This window comes from Piliocolobus tephrosceles, chromosome 3 (genome assembly GCF_002776525.5).
Source record: "Piliocolobus tephrosceles isolate RC106 chromosome 3, ASM277652v3, whole genome shotgun sequence".
Classification (NCBI taxonomy): Eukaryota; Metazoa; Chordata; class Mammalia; order Primates; family Cercopithecidae; genus Piliocolobus; species Piliocolobus tephrosceles.
In genome coordinates, this window is record NC_045436.1 from 31,518,720 (window position 1) to 31,546,258 (window position 27,539).

The following is a 27,539-nucleotide window of genomic DNA, read 5'->3' on the forward strand; positions in this document are numbered from 1 at the left end:
AATGCATCTTCCTCAATCCAGTCTACAAGTGATGGCAAATTCTGTAAGAATCCGTATTCAGTGAACATCCAATTACCACAAATGATTGACATAGAAGGCTATTGGGAAAACATTTCTGCCTTGTGCTTGCAAAAGGTCTTCAAAAATAACAGGGCAAATAGTTCCAGGTCTCTGTGACCTAAAAAGTCTAACGAAGCCAAAGAATTACTAGAGCATCTTAGAGAAACCTGAGGCCATTCAGCCTAATGATTTAGTGATGATGTCTTTGTTTTTAGGTCAGAGAATAATGTGGCTTCTAGCTTAATATTTATTCAGCAACACTCACTAATGTTGGTAGCACTGGCTGTGAGCCTTCTTCTATGTCCTGAATATTCTAGGGCAAGAACAGACTCTTCTGTTCAAATAATTCTAAAAATCGAATTGTTTTGTAATGCCTTCAACTTCTAGGAAATGATAAAGTCCAAATATAATAATAAAGTAAAAGAGTGCTGAAAACTCAGTGACTGAAAAGCAGACGTCACATTGACAATTAGACTGATAGCATGGGAAACAGCAAATAGGTTTCTTTTTTGTAGTTCAGATTTTAAAAATTTGTAAATGGCAAAATATGGTCATATAAGAGGAGAGATACAGGAGAGAGAGAGAAGAAGGGAGGGAGGGGAGGAGAAGGAGAGACAGAGAGGGAGAGATCCCAAACTTAAAATAAGTTTACATTTTATAATATAGACCACCACAGATTATCATAATTAACCCTATACTTCCCTCTGGTGGTCAAATTTGAAAATGTATTTACAAATGAATTAAATGAAAGATTAATAAACAGTAATAACTAAAGGTAAGACAACCAGATACCTCATTTTGTGTGAAGATTCCATTTTAACCAACTACCTCACTCCAACATTTCCCCTAGTTATTAAAGTTGAATGACTCTTCTTTGGAGAGGTCCCAATTCTCATAAACTTTCCTAACCTATGGCAGGGACTATACATAGCAAATTATATTGCATGGCGCTAATTATATACTTAGGATGTGGATATTCATTTATGCTATAATTTATGCAAAAATAATAGGAAAGAATATTTTCCTGGATTTCTTAAACTACTTAAATTTTAAGAAAGTAGTCTATGAATTATTTCATGCTGTATTGTGTCATGCATATTAAAATAAAAATTTTAGGAACATAGAGACATACATTATTATCAGAATATCAGATTTTAGAATCTTAACCCAGCAACCAAACCTGGTGTTTTTAGGTGGTTACTGTTTGTGAATGTCAGATACATCTTACAGGTACTGATTTTTTTTTTTTTTTTTCCTTAAGGGAGCAATGTATACTTAATTACAACTTTAATAAATTTAATATTTTAAATTTCAAAATTACTTAGAATATTAATTTTTCTATTTAGAGAAAAACTAAAGCCTGCACTGACATGTTTTTTGTGGCTGTTTAGTTTTAATGTCATCCCTGATAATTTCATATGGGAGCCAATACAATTTATTTTCGTAAATGTACTCCTTGAGCCTCAAAGAAAAAAAGAAAAATGTCACTAATTTTATTTGGCTCCTTTTTTTATTCTAACCATAAAATATTCTTTTAACTGAGTAAGATGTGACAGGAATTACAAGTTTTACTTTTGTTCTTTTTGACAACTGAAGAGTATTTAAAAGGGTTTCCCATTACACTTTTTAAGTTTTATCCACTGTATTAATTGGATGTGAGCTATTATGAAAATGATTACAGAGTAGAAGTGTAAATTGTCTTGATTTTGAATGTCTTTTAATTAAGCAGTTTCTCAAACTGCTTTTTTCAGTGTGAAACCTAAATAGGAGACACAAGATAATTTTAGAACCAAATGAGGCCTTTAGGATTTAGCTTACTTTCATTTATTCAGTAAATACTCATTGTACTTGTTTTGCAAAAATGTTATTTTGGCTACCTAAATCAGTGAAGGGAAACTACAAAGGTAAATCAGAAATGTACTGTGAGATCAAGAAGCCTGTAGCTCTGAGGAGAGATAAATGTGTTTAAAATAACAAGAGTGTGAAGTGGAGAAATGGGCTAGTATTGTAGGAGATAGACAAGAGGAGGAGGAGCTTAATCAAGGAAATGAGATCATAAGCTGAATGTAGGCTCCTTTTGAGGGGTAGCGTAGAGCACTGTCTGTAGTTCTCTCTCTATCCCCTATGCCTCACACATGGTTGACATTTCATGAATATTAAATGATTAGAGTAGAAAATCCTGACTGATTTTGTCACATACTTGCAGCATGGCTAAAAATAAGGCACTGCAATTTCTTGAGGCTCAGTTCCTTTACCTACAAAATAATATGGATTTTAAAATGAATATCAAATGCATTTACACATGTGAAATAATTAACTTGAACACCTTTATAACACAGGTGATACTGTTGAATTAAGGTAAGTGTATGTGGATTTTACCAGTCCATATGTGAGTAGGGAACCCACACAAAAAAGTGTGGACCTACTTTGAGAGTTACATGTTAAAATGAGTGAGGGTTGTAAGTGCCCACACTTAGGATTTCAAAAAAGAGAGTGCCAGACTACCTTATCAGTTTGCAAAGGGGTGACTCTAGTCAATGTTTGGTGGGTCCCATCGCATTATGTACTTCAGGAGTGGGATACAAATATATAAGGCGAACCTTGAAGCAACTTGGGACACTATTAAATTATACCACTAGAATGTGTCCATAGTAACAACGTTTTATGTTTGCATAAATTTAGAATCCTTTAGTTGAAAACAACCATTTTACAAATATGAGGAAGTTAAAATACCTCACAAAGTGATGTTACCTACCAAGGACAGGAGGATCATCGAATTTTTTTGGCTCTCAGATCAGTAATCTCATTATCATATCCAATGCATCTCTGTTTGCAAATTTGAAACCTTCTAAGACTCTAAGAGTGGGAATAATATGAGAAAACACCAAGTTTGTTTCTTTGTAGAAATCCAGAACAAAAGTTGTATTCCTTCTAATGTGCCCACAGAAGAGGAAAAAGAGGGGTAGGGATGAGATAAATAAGTGATATGTGGAGTTTGAAACTTTCTAAGTTTCTATAAGATGTAAAAATATTACATTTCCATTGAAAATTGTTATTAAAAAAGTCATGTAACTCTGTATTTCCATTGCTAGTGTTACAAATTATCACAAATTTAGTGGCTTAAAACAACACAAGTGTTGTTTCTTATAGTTCTGTAGGTTAGGAGTCTGACATGGGCTAACACCAAGGGACTGGCAAGGCTGTGCCTTTCTGGAGGCTGCAGGGGTGAGTCTATTTCCTTGTCTTTTCCAGCTTCCAGAAGCTGCCCACATTTCTCGGCCTGTGGTCCCTTCCCTCATCTTGAAAATCAACAATGCATGGGTTTAGTCCTTCTCATATGACATCACTCTGACCTCCGCTTCCATCGTCATATCTCCTTCTCGACTCTGATTCTTCTCTTCCACTTTAAAGGACCCTTGAGATTACACTGTGACCACCTGGATAATCCAGGGTCTTCCCATCTCAAGGTCCTTATTGACACATGCAAGTACCTTTTGCCAAGTGATGTAAACCCTTCTCTTTGTGTATGTGATGAATACATTATATAATATAAATATAACATTATATACACACACACACACATATATATACACACACACACATACACACACTAGTCTATTTTATCATTTACTACCATAAAATTTACATAAATCCATTATAAAATCTCCTGTTGCTATTGTGGTGAGCTCTAGTGTTGCGACTCTTCACTTAAAGCACCATGTGATGCTGATCATCTTCAGGTGAGCCGACCGTCTCTCCAGTCAATTGCCTCTGGTGGTTATGATCTCTTGCAGTTCTTGTATATTTTTCATCATTTTTATTGTAATAAAAATAAACCTTGTAAACCTTGGATAACACCATGGGACCCATATAGAGCTCTACTAGTGATGCTAGAAGTGCTCCCGAGAAACAGAGAAAAGTCATGACATTATTAGAAAAAGTTGAATTGCTTGTGGTCTACAGATGCCATTGCCCAACATTTCAGAAGATTATTCTTGTAATCAGATGATGCAAACTTACAGTACTGAAAAATATAGTACAGTACTGTAAATGTACTTTTTCTTCCCTATAATTTTCTTAACAATATTTCCTTTTCTCTAGATTACTCTACTGTAAAAATATAGTATATAATATGTATAACATACAAAACGTGCTGTTTATGTTACAGGTAAGGTTTCTGGTCAACAGTAGACTATTAGTAGCTAAATTCCTTTTTTTAAAAAATAAATATGTATTTATAGAAAATATTTATTACTTTGGTTACTAAAAATTTACCTAAATGTTATCATGCTATGCACATGGTTCTACAACTTACCTTTTTGCAATCAATGTGTTTTTTAGCTCTATCAATATTGAGACATATAAGTCTAGTAGTTAGTAATTCTGAATATAAATAAATCAGTATAATAGGAATAAAAAGAGATTTGGTAGCTCAGGGAGATGCTGTACTATTAATCCTTTAAAATTTATTAGGACTTTCTGTTCCTATGGTAGAAAATTCCCATAATCTGATACCAGCCTTTTTGGCTGCTACTTCTACTGAATGTAGTGCCATCTCTGTACACAAGATGGCAGGATCTGTTTAGTACAGATGGGGTTGCCATTTGACAGAAAGCCACGCCAGAAAAAGGTAAAATAAACACTAGAATTTAGCCATACTAGATTAGGAAAAATAAAACCTAAAAACCTCAAGGGAGTTAGGCATTCACTTTGTAAGGTGAGCAAACAATTGCTCATTTAGACTAACCTCTCAATAATAAGTGGCTTTTTTGGTACCATTTTGAAAAAGCTTGTCTGGTATCAGAAACTATATACAGGTAATATGATTGATTTTTCATTTTTCTTCTGCAACTGCTTTACTTCACATTTATAAGTTTGCATATGAATTGGAAATCCCAACTAAAGAATAAATAAAAGTTATCCGATATAAAATTCTAAAATATATTTAAATGAGAACAATACCTTTTGTATCACAATTTATTCAGTTTATCAGCATAATTTAATGACATTTCAGGTTAAAATTGAAATGAGTATAAGAAGTTATAATCAAATATTTATTTGTATTAGCAAGTCAATAAACAAACATAAGCTCCATCACTTTTAAGTAGTATTCATTTAGAGGAGTAATAATTGTTTGGATGGGAAGGTGGTGAGCTCAGTAGCTCTTAAGTGGTATTCTACAATCTACACAAACTTTTTTTCCCCTTCAAACAACACATAATAAAAGCTAACAATTACATAGTGTTTGCGAAGTATCAGATACTCATCAACATACTTTACAGATTTTAACTAACTTTAACAACACAACAACCATGTGAGGTAGATGCCATCATAAACTCGATTTTGTAAATGAGGGGCCTGACACAGAGGGCTTAGGAACTTGTCCAAAGTCACACAAATAAAATGAAGCAGAGGTGGGATTTAACCCATGCACATTGACTGCAGGGTATACACACAAATAGAATGCTGTTTTGTTTCTCCTGCATAGCAAAGTAATAAACAGTACTATCAGGTGGGAATGGGTAAAATTTACATTTGAATAGGGGTTATGTTATTTCAAAGTTTTAGAAATAATTGCAGCAAACATTGTACTAGCAGTTCTGTTTCAGTTTTCTTTTTTCTTACAAATTTAAATTAAATTTATTTTTCAGAGATGGGACCTTGCTATGTTGCCCAGGCTGGCAGATTTGCACTCTTGGGCTAAGTGACCCTCCTGCTTCAGCCTCCCCAGTAGCTGGGATTATAGGCGTGTGCCACCCTGTCTGGCTTAATTTCAGTTTTCTTAAAAAACAAACAAACAAAGAATACTAGCATGCCTGTCATTTTATTTTGCCTACTGGAAACCACCAGTTAAAACAAGAAGAAAACAGGTTTTAGAAAACCTCCAGTTAAGAGGGTTTTAGAAAAGTGTATTTCAGAAAAAAACTAATTGTACATTCAAAAGAGTGGTTGGTTCCTTTAAATTGTTACTGATAACCTAGAATCTCATTTTAGCAACATATCTGTGTGTATTTAGGTACGTGCATATACTTGTGTATGTGTGTATTATGTTATGCACATATTCTCAATGATGAAAATTGTTATTCTCTAAGAATGGACTTTATCTGGTGATAATCGAAAGCATTATGAGCTAAAATGGGTAGATGATGTAGAGTTGGGCAATATTAACTTGAAATAAACGTAAGTTTTGGGTAAAAATAATAAAATGGCCTTTTTAACATTTAGTTACCAACTATGCATTTACTTTATGAAACAAAGGATCCAAATATCTATGGAATCTAATTCTATTAGAAGGTAAGGCTCTCCCTCCTTGCCCAAGGTATTTCTGCCTCACTTCACTGGGATAATAGGTGAGAAATTTGGACTGTAACTTCTTTGCATATGGACTCTATACTGTGTTCTAGATTATGCAACACGAGATACATATTGTGGTAAAATGACATCCTCACATGTAATGCTATAATAATATAGACATTTTAGTCACCCAGTAAAGTACTACCTTCATAAACAGTTCATCAGAAGAAATTTTCATTTTTATACTTGAATGAAACTCAGTCTTCCTTCATTCTCACATTTTTGGGGAGAAAAATCATGTACCCACTCCAACAGGGGCTGAGATCCATTTGCTGTATGAAAATGCACTCTTCTCTCAGCATAATCTCTCTGCCGGCCCATAGACAGATCCGCTTAACCACTGCTGCCATCTGCTGGTCTTGTCGTTGTTAGATTTTAGAAAAAGCAGTGCATAAGGCTCCAGTCAAGATGATGCAAAATGCAAGTATCATTAATAGGTAGTTTTGTAGACCCTGAATAAGAAAAAAAGAGTAACAGTGATGAATACAGCCTGAATCAACTATACAAAATGGACAGACTCTCGAGATTGCTAGGGACCTAACCATTTGCTCTAGCCACCTGTATGCTTTTTTGCTACCCCTCCCAGGTAATCAGATTCTTACAAAACCCTGCAGAGCCTTATGAATTCACCCATTCGGTAAATAAATGTGGGCACCCACTAAACTTCAACATGTACCTTTATGCTGCCGATCGTATAATATGGGAGACACGAAGTAATCACAGAAAAGAGTGTTATTATGTGAGAGGGGTGTTAATAATAAAGCAAACCACCATGGTTGTTGAGAGTGCGTTGCAGGAATCTTAATGATGCTGGTTTGGAGGGTGGAAAGTGGAGCTTCTAACTACAAGTATCAGTGAATTGGCCAGGGGAATAAGGCAGCAAGTAGAGATTCTAGGTAGAAGGAATTTTATGTGCACAGACCTGTTGTAAGAAAAAGCAAAATATTTCCCAGGGACTGAAGGGAGGTCAGTGTGATTGGAGCAATGAAAGTTAAGTGGAGCAAGATGAGGTTGGAAGACCACGGACCTGACCACTTGTTATGCTTTGGGTCCTTTGGGTCCTTTTTTTTTTTTTTTTTTTTTTTTGAGACGGAGTCTTGCTCCATTGCCCAGGCTGGAGTTCAGCGGCATGATCTTGGCTCATTACAACCTCCGCCTCCTGGGTTCAGGTGATTCTCCTGTCTCAGCCTCCCAAGTAGCTGGGATTATAGGCAGGTACCACCATGCCCAGCGAATTTTTGTATTTTTAGTAGAGGCAGGGTTTTACCATGTTGGCCAGGCTGGTATTGAACTCCTGACCTCAAGTGATCTACTCACCACTGCCTCTCAAATTTGGGTCCTGTTTTTTCCAAACAAAGAGGAAGCCATTAGAAAAACAGGCAGCTGGCTGTGTTAAAATTTCAGAATTGCACTGTGTAAAGCTCACTCTTTTCTGCAGGATGGCAGACAGATTGGAGGGGCCAGAATGGATGCAAGGAGACCAATTAGGAGGTGACCATAGTCTTCCAGGGAAAAGATGATGAAGGCCAGATGGAGAGGTGGAGATGGATCTCAAGGGTGAGGAAGAAACGCAGAGAGGGTGTGAAGAATGACGTAGTTGGACTTGCCCAGTCATGTATGGGGTCACTGTTCTCAAAGATGGGAACCACTTCCCTGTGTTGCCCAGCCCATCTTTGAATTAACAAAGAAATATCTTCCTGTGTTAAGTAGAAATATTTCATTTCCTATAAGTTCCATCACTAGGAGTACAGATAGATCGATTTTAATATCTCTCCCACAAGATAAATCCTCAATCATTGAAAAATAACTCTTGTATATCCCCGGAGGCATCTCTTTTCCTGGTCAATATTTTAGCTCTTTGACCATTTTTCATATGGAATGGTTTCAAGCTTCCTTACTCTCCTGGCTGCTCCTCTCTGAATGACTGCCATTTTGTCTATATCCTTCTTTATGTTTAAAGAGTCCAATTTATTATTATTTTTCTTTAGTGAAAGTACAGAGACTTGTTGCAAAGTGAAAAGTACACACTTGAGAAAGGGGAACACAGACACACTCAAGAGAGAATCATACAAGGGGGTTGTGGTTCCTATTTTCATGATTTCTTTAACCTATGGGTGGAATATTCATGAAGATTCCTGGATAAAGGTAACAGTTTCTCAGAACTGTGGTGTCACTAATTTTTACACCAAATATGGGTGTTCCTGGAATTGTCATGGTGCTGGTGGGTGTGTGATTTCTATGTTAATGAGTGTATAATGAGGTCCTAGGTGAAACCTAGGGCCAATCCAGCACCATGTTGGGCTCTGTTGGTCTTAGCCAGCTTGATCCACACCCTGTTTTTCAGGTTGTTATCAGCCCATGGCCTCTGCAGCTATTTGAAGTTTCCTTTGGCTAGTCATGTGAAACTTCTGCCTGGAATTTTCCTAATCTGTGACCACCTGTATTATTTCTGTCTCATTCCCCCCGCCCACTTAAATATTTCCATCCCTTATCCTTAAGGCTTGATGTGGGAGGAAGTCAGTCTTCTGCCTCTACTTCCTGCTGATTAAGGGTACTGGCTCTGCCATTGAGGGCATAGCAATCTCTGGCTGCCTGGTCTAAGGGTCCCAAGCATGGGTCATCAGGAGAGTCTGAATCCAAGGCAGAAGACTCCAGTATTCTAAGGGAAGGTTTGAACATTACAAGGTAAAACAAGACTAGCACCTCTCTAATTTTAGATATATCTAAGATGACAATCAGATAATCTAATTTAATAATACTATTTAATAATACTATTAGATCCTTTTAAGAAGGAAAAGTAACAATGGTTTATGGGTAAGTCATTGTAGAAGACACATAAGGGTTCTGGAAAAAGTAAAAAGGAATGGAGAGGAGGTAACTCTAGGCAGCAGTTGGCATCCTGCCTGCTTCAAATCTGCAAGGAGTAGGGCTGGTGGCCTCCCTCTCTGGTGAAAATTCTGGCCACTGGGGTCCGACAGGTTAACAGCCTCACACTATCCAAATTTAGGCAAAACTTCAGGAAAGGTGGTGGGAATAGAATGCTGTGTCTTTGGGGCAAGAGTTGACTGACTTGTTGGGGGGAGTGGGTTCATAAAAGCAGGACCCTGGGCTCTGTTAGAGGCTAATCCTCAGGGCTAATCTGGATTCATGAGTATCTCTCCTAATGCTCACTCAAGGACTCAGTGAAGAACATGCACCAAAACTTGGGTTCCTACAGCCAGGCCATGCAAAGTGTAGGCTTAAGGAGACTCATTTCCCCCTGCATAGATGCAAGGGCTTAGAGGGTGTGGGATGGTTCTGTCTTTGCTGCCTTGCAGCCAGATCAGCTTTGAGGGAAACCCAGAAAGGGAAGTTCTGAGTGGGCTCCCACAGGAAACAGGGTTGGGGCAGGATAGACAGATTGACAATAGGAACACATGACTCTCCTGGCTCCACAATGAAATTCTCACTTCAAAGAATGGACTTTTGTCTGGTTCATTTTGTCTACTTCCCTCACACTTCCTTAAAGGTCTTGTGCTTCTAGTTTACTGGAAGAATGCAGAGATCAGAGGTAAATTTGTATAATAAATCTGAACAGAACAGAAACAAAGTCCAGGATGGAGGGAATGTGAAAACTGTCAAGGAAAGTTCTCTTGTATTATTAGTTCATAAGATTAATGCTAACTAATATGTAACATACATATATGTTATGTATTAATTAACAAAATTAAATAATTATGTTACTAACTAAATAATATTTTATACATATATATGTGTGTGTGTGTATATATATATGTGTGTGTGTGTATATATATATATTCCCTTTCTTTGACTTAAAGAATCAGAGTAGATTAATTTGCCTTTGTTTGATGACCAGAGATAGGTCTTCGTAAGTTAGGTTGGGGCCAGTTGAATTGTTTGATTCAGTGTGACCCTTAGCACTAACAGAAGCCACTCAAATCCCAAATTCTACGAGAAGTACCCTAAAACCTTGCCAAGTGCAGAACAGCTTATTTAAACACACACACACAGACACAGACACACAGACACACACACACACACACATTTGGCAGTAGGCTTTGGATTTCCCAGCACCTTTTTTTTCTTAGTTTTTAAGACTGCAATTCTCACCTAGATCCTGGTACTAATGCAGAATACGTATTCTATAAATATTTGTTCAAATAATAAATACACTAAGGTGATTTCCAAATATACTTTGTGAATTTGAAATTGATGCAATTACTTAAATTAAAAAAAATCGGTCTTCAATTACAAGCACTCTACAATCTAATTACATGAATACATTGCTAAGTGCTATTTTATTACCTATGTAGAGAGAAGAATAATGTTCTTAGGGAATGAAAAATTTTTTTCTCCTTCAGTGTTAAGATTCTGCCCAAACTGCCCAGTCTCCTCGAGAAAAAGACTGATTGTGGTTGGGCCACAGCAATGCTTTTCCTTCATCAAAGGTGGATGTTAACTCTTGGAAAGAGCACGCTAACATTCTTCCCAAAGCAGAAAGGTTTTCAACTTGGATTTCTGAAGTAGCTACTAAGATAATAGATTATCTCATTCTTCACTGAGGAGTAGCTTACTGACCTATACATTGTTGTGGTAATAACTGCCTGTGTTGGCATTACTGTAGACATACTAAAGTGTGCTGGTAAAAATATAATTTATATCTAGCTTAAAGATATAATAATCTAAAATGCATTTCCTAATGAGTAGTGGATATCAGATATAAAAGAATATCAGGGCTGGGTGCAGCCAACACTATGAAACCCCGTCTCTACTAAAAATATAAAAATTAGCTGGGTGTGGTGGCGGGCACCTGTAATCCCAGCTACTCAGGAGGCTGAGGCAGGAGAATTGCTTGAACCTGGGAGGCAGAGGTTGCAGTGAGCTGAGATCACGTCACTCCACTCCAGCCTGGGCAATAGAGCGAGACCCCCACTCAAAAAACAAACAAACAACAAAAAAGAGTATCAGAAGTACAAAAACATCCAACTGATGCACTGATGGCATTAAAACTAAATGGAATCATTAAAGTTCTTCACACAAAAGGTGCTTGGCGCTCAGCTTTATTCCTCGCAGCTGTAGGTTGTAGATTCTTAAATATGCATCTTCAAGGACTGCTTTCAGATATATAACTGACAGCACCTATGAGTCCTGCAGATAACAGGTTTGCTTTTGTTTTCTTCTTTAGAGTTTAGGGGTTTTTGTCTTGTTTCTACAAAAACACTTTAAAAATTATTCCTATGAGATTTAGTGTTTAGTTGATGATGCTTTTCTAAATTGACTGGCATGTAAGTATTTAAAATTTTTCTTTAAATCAGCTGTCAAGAGGCAATTAGGTGTCTACAGTGAATGTTAAGTACCACTAGACATCCTTTAAATTTTGTTTGTAGATGACATATAAGATTTTTTGTTTATTTATTTATTTATTTAGTTAGTTAGTTAGTTAGTTAGTTACTTAGTTATTTTGAGACAGAGTCTAGCCCTAGTTAGTTAGTTAGTTAGTTACTTAGTTATTTTGAGACAGAGTCTAGCCCTGTCGCCCAGGCCAGGGTGCAATCTTGGCTCAGTGCAATCTCCACTTCCCAGGTTCAAGCCATCTTCCCATCTCAGCCTCCCAAACAGCTGGGACTAGAGGCACACACAACCACAGCAGGTTAATTTTTGTATTTTTGTAGAGACAGGGTTTTGCCATATCGCTCAGGCTGGTCTTGAAATCCTGAGCTCAAGTGATCTGGCCACCTCGGCCTCCCAAAAGTGTTGGAACTACAGGCATAAGTCACCATGCCTGGCCCCAGGTTTTTTTTTTTTTTTCAACTCTTTGCTTTCATCTTGGCCCTCTCTTCTTTTAATACTTGTAATCTTATCTTAGTCATTCTTTAAAATAGAAAAGAGCAAACAGTCATTTTCTTAGGTTTAGAAATCCTTATTTTATAAGAAAACTGGCATAGCTAATCTAAATTGCACATTTCAGAAATATGGTACATGTGCTGTCGTGCTTTTTTTTTTTTTTTTTTTTTTGCCTATTTTTACATAAATAATTAGCCAAACTTCAGAACCTACTCTAAAAAATCTAGACAGAGCTTCACTGGGATTTTACAGGAATTATACTGAAGGTAATTGGAGAGAATTGCCTAATTATAACAGTGAGGTGTTCCATCAGAAATGTGGCGAGTCTCCCATATTTTTTCTGATCTTCTATGTCCTCTAGTAAATGTTTGTAGCAAAGTAAAATACAGTATTTTTAAAATCTGGCACATTACTTGTTAATTCTTTAATTAGATTTATGTAATTTTTGTGGTTACTATTAATAGCATTTATTTTCCTCTTTTTAACTGGTTTTTGGTGACAATACTGGAAGGCAATTGATTTCATATTTATTTTATATCTCAAGCCTTACTGAATGGTCTTATTGGATCTTAAATTTTTCAGTTGATTCTTTAAAATTTTTATTTTAATTTTTAATTTTTGTCACCAATAAATTGAAATCACAATGCTTACATTTTTAAAAAATGTAATCTGCAAATGATAATCTTCTCATTTCTTTTCCTATATTTATTCATTTCATTTCTTATTCATGTGTTTCCAAACTAGCTAGATCTACAGAAAATATTGTATAATAGTATGGAGAAATCCTTGACTTCCAATATACAGAGAACTCCTACGTTTCATGAAACTCAGGTATATAATTGCTATTTTGTTTTGATAGACATACTGTACCACTAAAAATTCCCTTTATTTCTAGCTTATTCAGAGGTTAGTAAAGTATTATCACATCCTTTTCATATTTGATATGGTAAATGGGATTAATTAATTTACATATTATGAATGATCCTTACATTCCTGAATTAAACCCTATTGGGTCATAGTATATTAATCTTAAAAGTTACTTTCCTATTTGATGTGAGGTGTCTCTTTAAAGACGTCTTTACCAAAAACAAAACAAAACATTCCTCACTGTTTTTCAGTACTCCTTTAAATAAAGGACTCTAAAGAATTAATACTAGACTTTTTGGTTAGGGATTCTCTCTTTGAACAGGGTTCTTATATGTAGTCAACAGGATTTTCAATTCAGTATTATTATTGTAGTCATGACCAAAATAATTTTCAAATGCTTTAATATAAGTCTGTACTTACATTACAGACTTAAAAAATTTGTACTTCTTTATACCTATAATTACTAATAAACTATGATCACTAATTTATGATTTTCTAAGGCTTCAGCATCTTACATGAGATAATAACCAATTATTTAACGTAAATAAATCATTTTTTGTGAGGTAGATGAAATATATGCAGAGAGATTTACAACATATTTTTCGCACAGAGTTACTTTTTGTAGAATGGAACTCCAACTACAATAAATGAGAAATGTTCACGAAAGTAACTTACAGGTTTATAAATGTTTCAAGTTGTTCTTGGGTATTTAAAAAAATAAAAATTGTGATCACAGTCCACATATTTTTGAAACAAATTTATTATTTTTTAAATCTGCAAATGTTACTTGTATTATCAAAAAATGGATTTTAAATCAAAATATTTCATTTACAATGAAATGATGTTTTAAATCTAAAATTGAATAATCATTTTAAAGATCAGGTAGAAGTATGTTCACTTTATGTTTCTTAGAGATTAGCAACATTAATCTCCTTAGAACCAGGAATTATTTGCTAGTACAACTGCATATAAAGACAAGTCTATGATGCCTTGACAGGGGGAGAGGTCTTTGGATCAATATTGTCTTTAGTAAAAATTCTTAGAAAAGAATAACAGAATTTTATTTGCATATATTCCTCAACTGAAGACTTTTTCTACAAGTAAAGGAAACTGGGAAAAGTTCTAAAGCAATTTTTTAGAAAAAGATTAAACATTTTAAAATATTTAAATTGTTAAGGAGACAGGGTCTCACTATGTTGCCCAGGCTAGATTTGAACTCCCAGGCTCAAGTGATCCTCCTACATAGTTGGACTACAGGTAGATGCCACCACGCCTGGCTAGAAGGGGAGAAGTTCTCTGATTTTGTGTTTTCTTATTATTTCTTTCTTTTTCTTTTTTGAAGAGACAGGGTTTCACTCAGCTGTCCAGATTGCAGTGTAGTGGTATGATCATGGCTTGCTGCAGTCTTGACCTCCTGAACCCAAGCAATCCTCCCTCCTTAGCCTCCTGAGTGGCTGTGACTACAAGTGTTCACCACCACACCTGGCTAATTTTTAAATCATTTATGTAGAGATAGGGGTTTCGCTATGTTGCCTAGGCTGGTCTCAAACTCCTGGGCTCAAGCAATCCTCCCACAAGTGCTGGGATTACAGGTGTGAGCCACTGCTCCTAACCTGTTTTATTTTTCTATCGACAGTTTGGGCTATGACCCTCACCCCCAAAATTAACTGAGCATTTATTGTGTTCTTGGTAGTGTTCTTAGCACTTTACTCGTATTCTCACAGCTCTCTTGATTGGTTAGCCCCATTTTCAGATAAGGAGTATATGCACAGAGAGGTTAAGAAACTTGGCCAAGGTCACACAGCTAGTATGTGACAGAGCCAGGATTTGAACCCAGTTGGACTCCTGAGACTATAAATTTTGTTGTTGTTGTTATTGCCCAGACTGGCCTCAAACTCCTGGGCTCAAGTGATGCTGCTGCCTCAGCCTCCTGAGTAGTTGGGACTATAGATGCATGCCACCATGCTCAGCCAAGTGATTTTTAAAGAAAACATACACACACACACACACACACACACACACACACACACTCTTTTACTAGAACTATTTGATGAATGCAATTTTAAATTCCCATCATTTGCATTTGAAAAGGAAATGGCAATAGCTGCCTGTTACCATGCTGTTTTCTTACAAAATTGCTGGTTTGACATGGAGGCCTTTGGGAGAGTAGGAACCAATATAAACATCTATTCCCAAGGATGATTTACCTCAGGGGATACTTTAACCTTTAGGATAAAAAAAAATTTTCATCTTGTTTATCTACCGTATTTTAAACAAATTTCCCACTCTCATATTTCACTGGGTTACTTAAAATCACTTCAGGGAAATTTAAGTCAACGACAGCATTTTTCCATTGGAGATGGGGTGGAGAGAGACATGATGTTACATTATAATTCTCATAGCTCTAGTATTTTCTTTCCTAATTAGGCATTATCATATTCTGAACGTTTTATCTGTCAAATCCATTCATGGGTTGTCTGCCCTGGACCTAGGCACCACAGGCAGTTTTCAGAAAATAATGCAAACATAATATTAAATACTTTACTCACCTGGATACATTCCCATTTTCTTTTCTTTTTTGAGATGGAGTCTTTCTCTGTTGCCCAGACTGGAGTGCAGTGGTGCAATCTTGGCTCACTGCAACCTCCGCCTCCTGAGTTCAAGTGATTCTCCTGCCTCAGCCTCCCAAGTAGCTGGGATTACAGGCACACACCACCGCACCTGGCTAATTTTTTGTATTTTTAGTAGAGACAGGATTTCACCATCTTGGCCAGGCTGGTCTTGAACTCCTAACCTCGTGATCCACCGGCCTTGGCCTCCCAAAGTGGCAGGATTATAGGCGTGAGCCACCGTGCCCGGCCTACCCCATTCCCATTTTCTAAGTCTGCCCTTTCTTGTACATACCTTTATTTCCTTAAACATGAAGACGCCCCACATTGCAGCTATAAATCCTGGACCCTTAAATAAAAATATAAACTTTAATTAAATTGGATATTTACCTATGACTAGATTCTATATAAATATAGTAAGTTAAAGACAATATAAAAATGTTTTCAGGGGAATCTACCCATAATATCAACCCTAACTCCACACTAAGCTACACATTAGGTGATACTAAGTAAAAAAATGAAGACTTTTTTTCATTTTCTTTTCTTCATGGTCTTCATTTTTATTATTTTGATGATACTATAATATTTTGTGCCACATAATACTTTAATATGTTTGACATAAATTATTTTTATAAACATATAGCTTATTTTTTCCATTGACCTAGTTCCTTAGGATACTAGAAATGGGATTAATAAGAAAAAGTGTGCGCAAGCTTCTAACTTTCTTTGGCATGAGATAATCTCGTAACTGAAGAAATTTTGGCATATTATTTTTGGCCTAACAAATAATGTACATGTGGAAGTAGCTCGTGCTTTAAAAAATTTTTTAACTGATATTACTGCAGAGCAATCAAGTCTGGCTAGCACTAAACACCAACGAATGCTAAAAAAAAGGTTTATGGGAAGATTAAAATAAACATGTAAGGAAAAACAACAGGGGTTTCTGGGCAGGAGACAAAGAAAAGAATGAAATAACGTGGGACAGAGGAAATGAGAAGAAACAGGTAAAGAAAAGGAATGATTCTGCAATTTGTAAACTTTAAGCTATTCAAGTTTGGTGGTAATTCTTCTTAGCTGAGAAGGAAGAAAATTGGAATGTGGGTTAATTGTGGTCTTTGTAGAGAAGGTGTATTGTATTTGCATTTTTATGATTGCTCTTCAAACCCTGAGAAACTCTGGAAGAGTTTCAAATAGATTCCAAAATGTTTTTCCCCTATCACTACTCCAACTGTCTAAAGAACTGAGTAAGGCCGGGCGCGGTGGCTCAAGCCTGTAATCCCAGCACTTCGGGAGGCCGAGACGGGTGGATCACGAGGTCAGGAGATCGAGACTACCCTGGCTAAGATGGTGAAACCCCGTCTCTACTAAAAAATACAAAAAACTAGCCGGGCGAGGTAGCGGGCGCCTGTAGTCCCAGCTACTCGGGAGGCTGAGGCAGGAGAATGGCCTAAACCCGGGAGGCGGAGCTTGCAATGAGCTGAGATCCGGCCACTGCACTCCAGCCCGGGCGACAGAGCGAGACTCCATCTCAAAAAAAAAAAAAAAAAAAAAAGAACTGAGTCAACAAAGTTTGATTCCACTCTTGGTGTGTAAGTGAAGCAAAAGAATACACTCGTCTCTGTTTATCAGTATCTGGAAAGTCAACACCAAAAGAGCCAGAGAAATAGGTCAAAGGAACTGCCTTTTATCAATGATATAAGTTCCTAAGCCTCAAAATCCAAATCAAACAAGAAGCATATGGGTCTTTTAGGCAACCCCACACTAACTTTCAGCAGAATGGGAGGAAACAATAGAACAGGATACCATATTAATGTTATGCTAATCACTCAATAATTTTTAATCTGAAAATCCATTTCCCTTCAGAGAACATGGTACAGGACAATACCACGGGGTTTCATTGACCTTTGAAGACTCTTGTCTGATTGTTTTCTAAATATGAGCTTAGGCATGGCCTAAGAGTTATTGTGAGTAATGTGGTTATAGGAAGGGTGCTTTGGTAAAAGTAATGCAAGCGTAGGTCAAGGTATGTACTGACTCTTTGATTCAGGCCACGGAGAGCCAAATAGGAAGGATATCTTAATAGGAGATACAACAGTTGGTAATTTGGATTGTATATTTTCCTTTTGTAAATTAATGTATGTTAGGTGTAAATCAGCTTTTGAAAACAAAGTGAACTCGCTCCTATCTTGAGAGTAAGCTGATTCAGTTTAGAATTATCAAGGAAGACGTGGAGCAGAGGTAACAGCCCGTTAGGTGACTTTTTTCTTTCTTTCTTTTTTCTTTTGGCTTTTTAATGGAATGTTATTTGCTAATAAACAAAATGGATACTACTTTCAGGAAAGTCAGTCTAGTTACCACTGGATATATAACTATGGGAATATGTATACCTGGGAAGAAAAGCACTGCTGGGATATTAAAAATGTATTCTGATAAAATTGATTGACCATATTCATAATTGTTGAAACTAGGTGCTAGGTTAGTTTGACATTTTATGTTTAAAAAAGTTTAAAAAATCTAGCCCTTCCAAAAAAATAAAATAATGAAGACTATAAGATTGTTGAGGGTAGGGACTAAATCTTTTCTGTCTGTAGATAAGGTTGTCCTTGGATAAAGTGACTAAAATAAAACCAAGCAAAGGCCTGGTAGCAATAGGGACCTACTCCCTCACCAACTCCAAATACCTGTCCTTCCCAGATAACAAGCACCAAGCGTACAAGGTAAGAAAGTTACACCTGGTGAGTGAGAAGGCTCTGCTTCCATTACAGTTTTTCAAGAATAATCTCTGTGATGGGCAGGTCGCCGAAAGCCACAGTGACCACTCTCACTGATCCTCTGCCCACACCCACCTACTTCAGTGGTTTATTTCCTTTGAATTAGCCTTTCATTTTGTCCTCCGTCTTTATTCTAACTCAAAACAAGAAACAATGGTAGAAAAACCAACTCTCTTTCTACTATAAAAGTTTTGTGAAAGATACTGTTTATTTGTTTTTCAATGTTGCCTTTAAGAGATCCCATATGATAAATTCTACTAAGAATTCAATGCAAAAAAGAAATAATTGGTCTGTTCTGAGGAAATAATATGCTGCTAATAATAAGAATTACTTACCCCATTGCATTATCCTTTTGAAAACACTAAGTAAAGTTTAATGTTTAATCACAGCAACTATTTGCCATTTACACTATTTGCTCCCTTTCTTGTCTTTACCACGGTTTTATTTTTTATTTGTGTTTGTATTTCTATTTGTATGTGTGGCTTAATTGCATCTGTGTATTTTAGAAAAAATTGCCTCAAAACCTTCTTGGAGAACTCACATCTGCTCAATACTATAATTTGAGTAAAAGAAAAAAAATCACTATCATATGATAAAGATAAAAGTTTACATTTGATGTAAATAATGACTTGTTCTATTTTAATAAATATTATTCCCCCTTATGTAGTGGAATTTAATATTTTCAAATAACATTTGCATCTATAGCCAAGGGACACATCATACTGTATACTTTTCTCTACAAATTTGCTTTTGTGCATTTAACAGGTAAACTTTACACCCACTGCCTGTCACTTCTAAGATTAAGTGTCCTTGAAATAAGGAGGAACAAATCCCTTGTTGGAAAGAATTTGGGTCCTTTGCCATTTTAATTGTGAAGAGTTTAGACCTACAGAAATTCTTCATAACTTGCTAGATTTTCCCTCAGCAGGATTAAAAATGCTAAAATGTGGGTTCTTTAAATTTTAAAGAAAAAGTCCTTTATTATTTGAATTTAGTTGCATTTGAAAGTTAACTATTTTACAGAGTAGAACTGTCAAAATATACTGTTTGATACCCAGGGTTTATATCAAATTTTATCAATGGTTTTTAGACTAGACATTATTTCTAAAAATCAGTTTTCTAGCTTTACACAGGTATGCAAACACTAAAATGTTTTAGATAAATTTTGTTAGTGATGATGATTTTGGAAGCAGGGGATGCAGTTGAATGCTGGTTAGCAATCTACAATATCTAGGGTAGATCTAAGAGCCCAACATGAAAGCAGTTCCTATATGTATGTATATATTAGTCCTAGTACCTTAGTGAACCTGAAACAAATTCTAAATTAGATTCCATGCTGATGGCAGAAAGTAGCACTGTGTACTGGGAACCCTGGACTTAAAAGTCTTCAGATTTTCCCTAGCTATGTGACTTCAGATATATTCTTAGCTATTGCCTCAATTTTCTCATCTTCAAAATGGGAATAATCTTATGAAGTACTTATTTTGCCTATGTAAAAAAAAGTTTTTCTATTATCTATGTTTTATATCATTGGCACCTAAAAAAAGGATGAAGCAAATTGTATTAAGTATGCTGTAATAAGTGGTATCATCCAGAGACAACACCTTGCTTTAGCACTTTCAGAAAGTTTTGCTTAAAAACAGAAAGTATCGGGAGGCTGAGGCAGGACAATGGCATGAACCCAGGAGGCAGAGCTTGCAGTGAACCAAGATTGTGCCACTGCAATCCAGCGTGGGCAAAAAAAAATAAACAAAAAAAACAAAAAGCCACACACACACACACACACACACACAAAACAAAAGAAAAACACAGTGAAGTACCATAGGAAGAGGTGTCTGAAGTACTTTCAATCTCACAGAATTGTCAAGACATTGATGTGGTAATAGGCATAAAATCATTTTTTATATTTATAAACTTTTATATAAGGAGAGCATAATAGTTATAAATAGCAAATTACGATGTCTCTAAAATGACATTAGATAAACCAATCAAACCAAAAACTGTAAGGATATTAAAGATTAAGGATTAATAGCCCTGCTAAAATGAGGTGAGAAATGTTCCTTAGCAATCAAGCACATGAAGATTCAAGAGGGTCACTTTGTCTATCTGAATCCATTAATTGCACTCCTAAAAAATCAAACTCCATGACAGTCTTTAGTGATACCCTAACAGTGCTTCAGAAAAATTGGGATTACATTTATAAAATGAAAATTTGGAGAAACAGTTCAGCTACTTACAGCAGTGATTATTGGAAAACTGACCACAGCACTCAGAGAGTGATTTGCTATGAACCAACAGCAGGTAGCTATTGCCCAAAGTACTCCTGACAGGAATCCTGAAATACGAAGACAACATACATTTGCAGACCATGTTTCCCTCCTGAAGAACTCACACTTGAGCTACAACAGGAATATCAAAGTGCACATGTAAATACATTCCGTTCAATGTTGTTGGCCAATATGGAATTTTGAGCTGTGTTTTATTGTTATTTTAGAACCAGGTAATTTCTCTACTCTTGCCTGCTATGGGTAGAGTGATCGATGCTTTCACATTATCGGCATTAAAGTATCCATAGTAGTAAAAGAGGTAGAGATTGGGTGGTGAAAAGGGGCCTAGGGACATACTGAACCCGAACATTCTCTGCAAATATCATTTACTGTAAACCATAGATATTAATAAAGTGAATCAGAGTGACGCTACGGCCAAGAAAACAAAACAAAACAACGAAAATCCTATAGTATTTAAGTAAAAATATCAGCTAAAACTTTCACAGTACTTTAGGTAGGCATTCAGTAAAGTATTCTAGCATTTTCTATATGGTGGCATTCTTTAGCATAAATCTGTTAGGCATTCAGAACAAGTCTCTGACTTATGCTTTATTTTTGCCTTTAAAAGATTTTACTTGTGGACCTACATTCCCAATTGAATTATAATAAACTCCTAAATGAGATTTTTTTGAAAAAATGATCAATGCCTAATGAATTAAGTCCAAAAGCATGTATGTTTAACATATGTCTTTTCTGAAGTCATCACAATCTCTTCTTACATTTTGTAGAAACTGTTTTCCCAAGTTATTGCATATTCCTCTTTGTTGATATATGAACCCTTAGCTAGTGAAAAAGAAATAGTAAAGAATGATGAACAATACAGAAGATGTTTGGCACAGGAAAATATCTTATTGATAGATTTATTGTTTAAGTTTTAAGTTCTGTAATAATGGCCAACATTTCATATTCAGTTTCAAGGATTTAAAATACCTCATATTTGGTGGTGAACTGGGCAAAAGTAATTAGGGGGAATGAACACACACATACACACACACACACACAAATACAAATACACCACACATACACACAGAGGACGGCTTTGTTTCCAGAAGAAACGTATTCAAGTTAAATGAGTTGTAGATGATACTTTCATATAGTAAGATCTGTAGTACATATTCTTACCTGGTAGGACTGCTTCAGGATATAGTTTAGGACTATTTTTCATGGCTATGCAGTAGGCCAGAAAGTAGACAGTACTTGTAAGAAAGATGCCACTGAAGTGTGCAAAAACATAGTCTAAATCTGAAAATAGAGATTAAAAACTCTCAAACACCATTTTCATCATTCCAGATATATTTAGATTTCTGAAAATAAACTCACCAAAATTAACCTTAAAGGTAAAGAAACCATTAATCAGGCTGGGCGCAGTGGCTCACACCTGTAATCCTAGCACTTTGGGAGGCTGAGGTGGGTGGATCATGAGGTCAGGAGATCAAGACCATCTTGGTTAACACGGTGAAACCCCGCCGCTACTAAAAACACAATAAATTAGCCTTGTGTGGTGGCAGGAGCCTGTAGTCCCAGCTACTCGGGAGGCTGAGGCAGGAGAATGGCGTGAACCCAGGAGGCGGAGCTTGCAGTGAGCGGAGATCATGCCACTGCACTCCAGCCTGGGCGACAGAGCGAGGCTCTGTCTCAAAAAAAAACAAAAAAACAAAAACCCAAAAAACCGTTAATTATATTTACTCATTCTAGTTTTCTACATGCTGTTCATATAAAATTTTAATTAATATATTTAAAATCTAGATACATTTAGTAGTAAACTTGTTACTATACTCAAAACTAAAGGCTAGTTTTTATGATCATCTGGTAAAGCTAAATAAGAAACAATGAATTATGTAACTATGATGTTAATACCTCCCTTTTAAAAATAGGCATTCAGGCCTAATTTTACTAATGACAATAGAAATTATAGCAAATCCTCAGGTTGACCACAGTGAGGATGTGAATGAAAAAAACTGGGGGTGCTAATTTTAATAGGATCCGTTGATCAGTCTGGAGACCAGCATCTCTGTTGGAGACGACAGCTGTACAGAAGGCTACTCAGGAAGTTAATCCAGAGAGGGTTTTATTCAATTGTTGATTATAAACCTAAGTACATGGGGGAGTTAATATCACATGATGGTGGCCCAATCTCGGAAAAATTCCAACTCCACTGACTGTTTAAGCAGATGGGACTGTGGCCACACAGATGGGTGCACTACAGGTTCTTGGCTGGGAAAGCCATGTTGGACTCAATGTTTCTGTCCCCTAAAATTTTGACAAAGATGAGTGGCCATGTTTAGGAAGTAAAGCTTAACAGACAGAGAGTTTGTCTGTTGCTCTAAGTCTGAAATCCTACTTCTGGATCATGTAAGGGCAATACCTCTGAATATGGACCACCACAAAGGAAAGCAAAATACAGTGATTAAAAGCATGGACCACCTGGGTGCAAATCCTCATTTCAATGCTCACTAACTTTGGGGATTGGACAAATCATCTCATGTCTCTGTCTTAATTTTCTCAAATGTAAAACTAAGATAATAAGGGTATTAGTTGCTATGAGAATTAACCGAGTATTTATAAAATACTTAGGACAGACCACATACTACATATGTGTTGTTAAATAAATGAAATAAAAGATAATCCCCCCTAATTATTTCTGAATAAACTGGGATAAAGTGTTCCCATCACATTACATTCAGAGTTGTCACAAGCAAGACCCCTAAGAAGCCATTGTTCTCTTTGTGTAGAGATTGTTGAGGACATTGTTTATTATGTCCCTGTACCAAGAACATCTGTGCTCCTGAACAATTAGTTTTTTTTAATCTTGTGCTCATTGAATCATGAGACTGATCTGATTTCCCTTGTGCCTACAAGGACTCTAAGAGCCAAATTTACGCCTCCTTTCTAGCAAGTATGCAAATATAGTACAAGGATTTTAGACTCATTTCTGGTTCCTTTTATACACCCACTCTTGTTTTTCTTTCTTTAGTAAGACCTTATTTTAATTTATCCTATGTTATTCTATTTTTGTTAGTTTTTATCTTTTTGTAAAAATGCAAAAAAGTATTTGCGTAAAATTTTAACAAAAGAAAGAAATCAATAAAAGGTTTGAATAATATACATGGGGCTAACTACAAAAAGGAAGACGGAAACTATGGCATCTACTCAGTCTATCCTTTCTGTTAAAGTTGAGTTCAAATCTCAACTTCTTTAATAATTTTTCCCCCACGAATTTTGCCCTCCAAATTCTCCTTTATCTGAACAGGGGTCACATTAATTTTCTGTGCCATCTGATTTAGAACTTTACTTTATGAATAATCTTATTCTCTTATCATTTCATGGGTGTAAGTCATGCTGCAACATAATCAGAGGATCCCCAAAGTAAACACTCATTCATCTCCTTTTGAACCTGTACAAGGCTATTGCATATAGTATTGAGTTTACTCCTGGGAGATTAATTCTATCAGTGGAAACTGAGAGGTTAACAGGAAACATTATGCTGGGCCTTCCAGTGCAGGACTCTGTGCTTGAAAAATAATATCCTCTGACCATATAGGCTATACATTAACCTTTACCTGATTTTAAAGTACTATGCACTATACTTTAGCCTTTTTAAAAGAGCAGAAGTGTACATATTTTCCCAGAGATCATCTAATTGAAAAATAATTTCCAAATCTTACTGGAAAGTCAGAAGCCATGTGTTAAGATCCAAGTAGTTGAAAAGAGTCCTGACTAAAGTTGATTGCATTTGTGTGTTAAAGATCATATGAAAATACTCAATCCTTTATTATTTTTTGTCTTCAGTGCCTTTCTAATTCACCACTTACAATGACAAAGAAAGATCAAATCGACCCATCGATATTTACTATTATCACAATTCTTTTTATATTCATACAAATATATATTAATAAAGTAAGATAACTTTTTATTCTCACCATATTGGCTTGCCCCTGCATATATACTATCATTTCTTTTGCTGTGGTCCTTGATATAGATGATTGGCACAAATGTAGATCCATAGAGTACTCCAGATATCACTGCAAGACTGCAGCCCCTTACAAAACAAATAAATCACTATTAATCTTGACCCAAAGCAATATTTCTCACAAACGCACAAATGGAATCATAAACATGCTTCAAAAGGCAAATCACAAACAGGCAAAAAGCACCCATTTATCTCAAGCTCTGTGACTGACAGAAGTCACAGAAATACCCTGCACTATTAAAGTGGCATCAGGACTAGGACAGCTTCGGTCCACCAGTGTCTAATTTTAGAAGTACATGATTTACAGAAATTAAAATGGATTATAAGTTGTTATTACATGAATGAGAATATTGCTACAGTTGTACAGTCTACATAAATAAATTTGGCACTCTAATTAAACTGAGATATCTATATACTGACACCATGCTTTATGCTTTTTTAAAAATTTTAACAGGCCATACTATTCAGCACAGAACTAGGACAGACTAAGTACTAAATGCATGTTTGTTGAAAACAGCCATTGAAATCCATGAACTTGCCTATGCCTAGTTGACAATGCCATGGTCAAGAGGAAGTGCTGATTTAACTAAATAATCTGGGTATTTCAGACAAAACATTCCTTTTCATAAAAAGAAAATGTTTCATTTTCAGCACTGGAGTCAGAATTGGGCGATATCTGCATGAAGCAAGCATTTCCAATGATTGTAGGGGGAGGTGATTCATATTTTGGAACAGTTCCTTGAAGTTAACACAAAGGACGATGACAGAAGACAGAAAACAGGCCAGGCATGGTGGCTTTCGCCTGTAATCCCAGCACTTTGCCACTGCACTCCAGCCCAGGCGACAGAGTGAGACCTTGTCTCTGAAAAAAACAAAAAATCACACAAAAAAACCCTCCAGAAAACAGTTGTAGGAAAAAACAATTCCCTCCAAAGCTTAAAAACTAACTTAGTCAATTTAAATAGTACTATAAGTAATATGAGCCTGCACAAACTCACAAGACCACCTTGGCAACATGTTCTACTCATAGTGAAAATCCTTGTGTCACGTGAGGTCTGGACTTCATAGCCGTGGAGCATCCCAAACACAGAGAAGACTTTAGGCCTAGCTAATTACAAGACAACTAACAATATTTTTCTTAACAAATATCTTAATGAAGGGGAGGCTTTGTGAAAAAAAATTTGCAAAAATTTTTTGTTTGAAAGATTGGTTTTATTCTGATGCAAAACCAGCAACTTATTTATTTCTTCCAAAGGTGGTTACTCTTTCATTCATTCAAATTATTCAAATATTTATTATCTACTATGTGTCAGGTGCTGCTCTTTCCCCCGTAAAGATAGTATATATACTATCAAAAAGAAGGTTTTCTATTCTTGAGTCAAAAGGTGCCACCACATGAAGTTTAAAGCAGCCATCAAATGTAAAATGCAAGCTGTAGACTAGTGTGTATTTTCATATTTATTTGGAAGTCCAAAAACCAAAACAGAACAACGACCAAAAAAAAAAAAAAACAACAACAAAATACTGTAAAGTAGAGGGGCTGATGTTGAGCCCAACTCTCTGAGTCCTTATGGAAATAGAGGGAGTAGGACCCACACGGACACAGAATATTCCACTATATTTGACAATGAATGTCTGGAATTATATAACTGTCTAAATACAGGAATGTGGGGATTCCCAGAGCAGGGTGGACATCCTGGGTGGTGCAGTGCTAGACAAGCTTATTGCCTAATCTGATTGTGACTGCTGAGAGCAGGTTGGTCACAATACTACCTCTTTTACTTTAGCTACACAAGTCATGCAAAATTAGGTTGCTTTTATTATCTACTTATCATTTGGAGAGAAATGCAATGATTTAGTAATTACTCAAAGCAGTTGAGCTCAAGGGCATCTGTACCTAAAATTCAGCAGGGGACAAACAAAACCTCGCCACATGGAGATAGAAGTCAAAGCTTGCATTACTATTTTCTTCTTGAACTCAGATGAACATTACTTCATGCTGGTAATCACTGCTTTAACCAAATATGAAACAGAATAATAGAGCAAAGAAGTAAGCTCTCCTTACACTATGCGGTGGTGTACTGTAGAAAGTTTATCCACCCAGGAACAGGGGTCTTGAGTTTTGTTGATCACCTATTGAAAACATTGGCCCAAATTAAAACAAAAAGAGCATTCAATTGATAATCACACTGGTGATAATATTTCTAGTGTTTTTCTCTTCTCTTTCAAACATGCTTTAAAATATAATAAACATGTCACCTATGCATTCTGATATCTCTAAACTCAACTATTTATAATTCTTTCCTCTTTCATTTAGGATGACTTGGCAGTTGGCAAGTCCTCCATTTCAAATTCTCACATTTAATATGTGGCTATTGTGATACACCTATAAAAACTAATAAAACTTATTAACTCATGTTTCATTTGCATATTTTAATGGTCTGTATAATCTGTAAGGAAATTAGACTCTCCTCCTATGGAATGCTTAAGATCAATAAGCATTTCTTATACTGATTTTTTTTTACCTAATTAGTTAATAAAATATTCCAAGCCATGTTTCACTATGAGGCTGATATTCTAAGTCAGGAAAAATTATGAGCAAATTCAATTCATATTTCTACTATGGAATTACAGTATCCCTCCGTTATCTGTAGTTTCGCTTTCTGTGGTTTCAGTTACCCACTGTCAACAGTAGTCCAAAGATATTAAATGAAAAATTCTGGAAATGAATAATTCG

At 36.0% G+C, this 27,539-nt stretch overlaps 1 protein-coding gene across 2 annotated transcripts in view; it reads right to left on the reverse strand.

Moving 5' to 3' along the window:
* Positions 1-5,022: 5,022 nt before the first annotated feature.
* TMEM144 (transmembrane protein 144) overlaps positions 5,023-27,539 on the reverse strand; it is a 56,137-nt gene continuing 33,620 nt past the window's right edge. For both annotated transcript variants that reach the window (XM_023228240.2, XM_023228245.1), the window contains 6 exons: positions 26,868-26,935; positions 24,753-24,871; positions 21,955-22,074; positions 20,743-20,840; positions 16,030-16,083; positions 5,023-6,866 (listed from right to left, as the gene is read on the reverse strand). In XM_023228240.2, the coding sequence (XP_023084008.1) occupies positions 6,783-6,866; positions 16,030-16,083; positions 20,743-20,840; positions 21,955-22,074; positions 24,753-24,871; positions 26,868-26,935 (543 nt within the window). In that variant the 3' untranslated portion in view covers positions 5,023-6,782. The remainder of the gene's footprint in view (positions 6,867-16,029; positions 16,084-20,742; positions 20,841-21,954; positions 22,075-24,752; positions 24,872-26,867; positions 26,936-27,539) is intronic.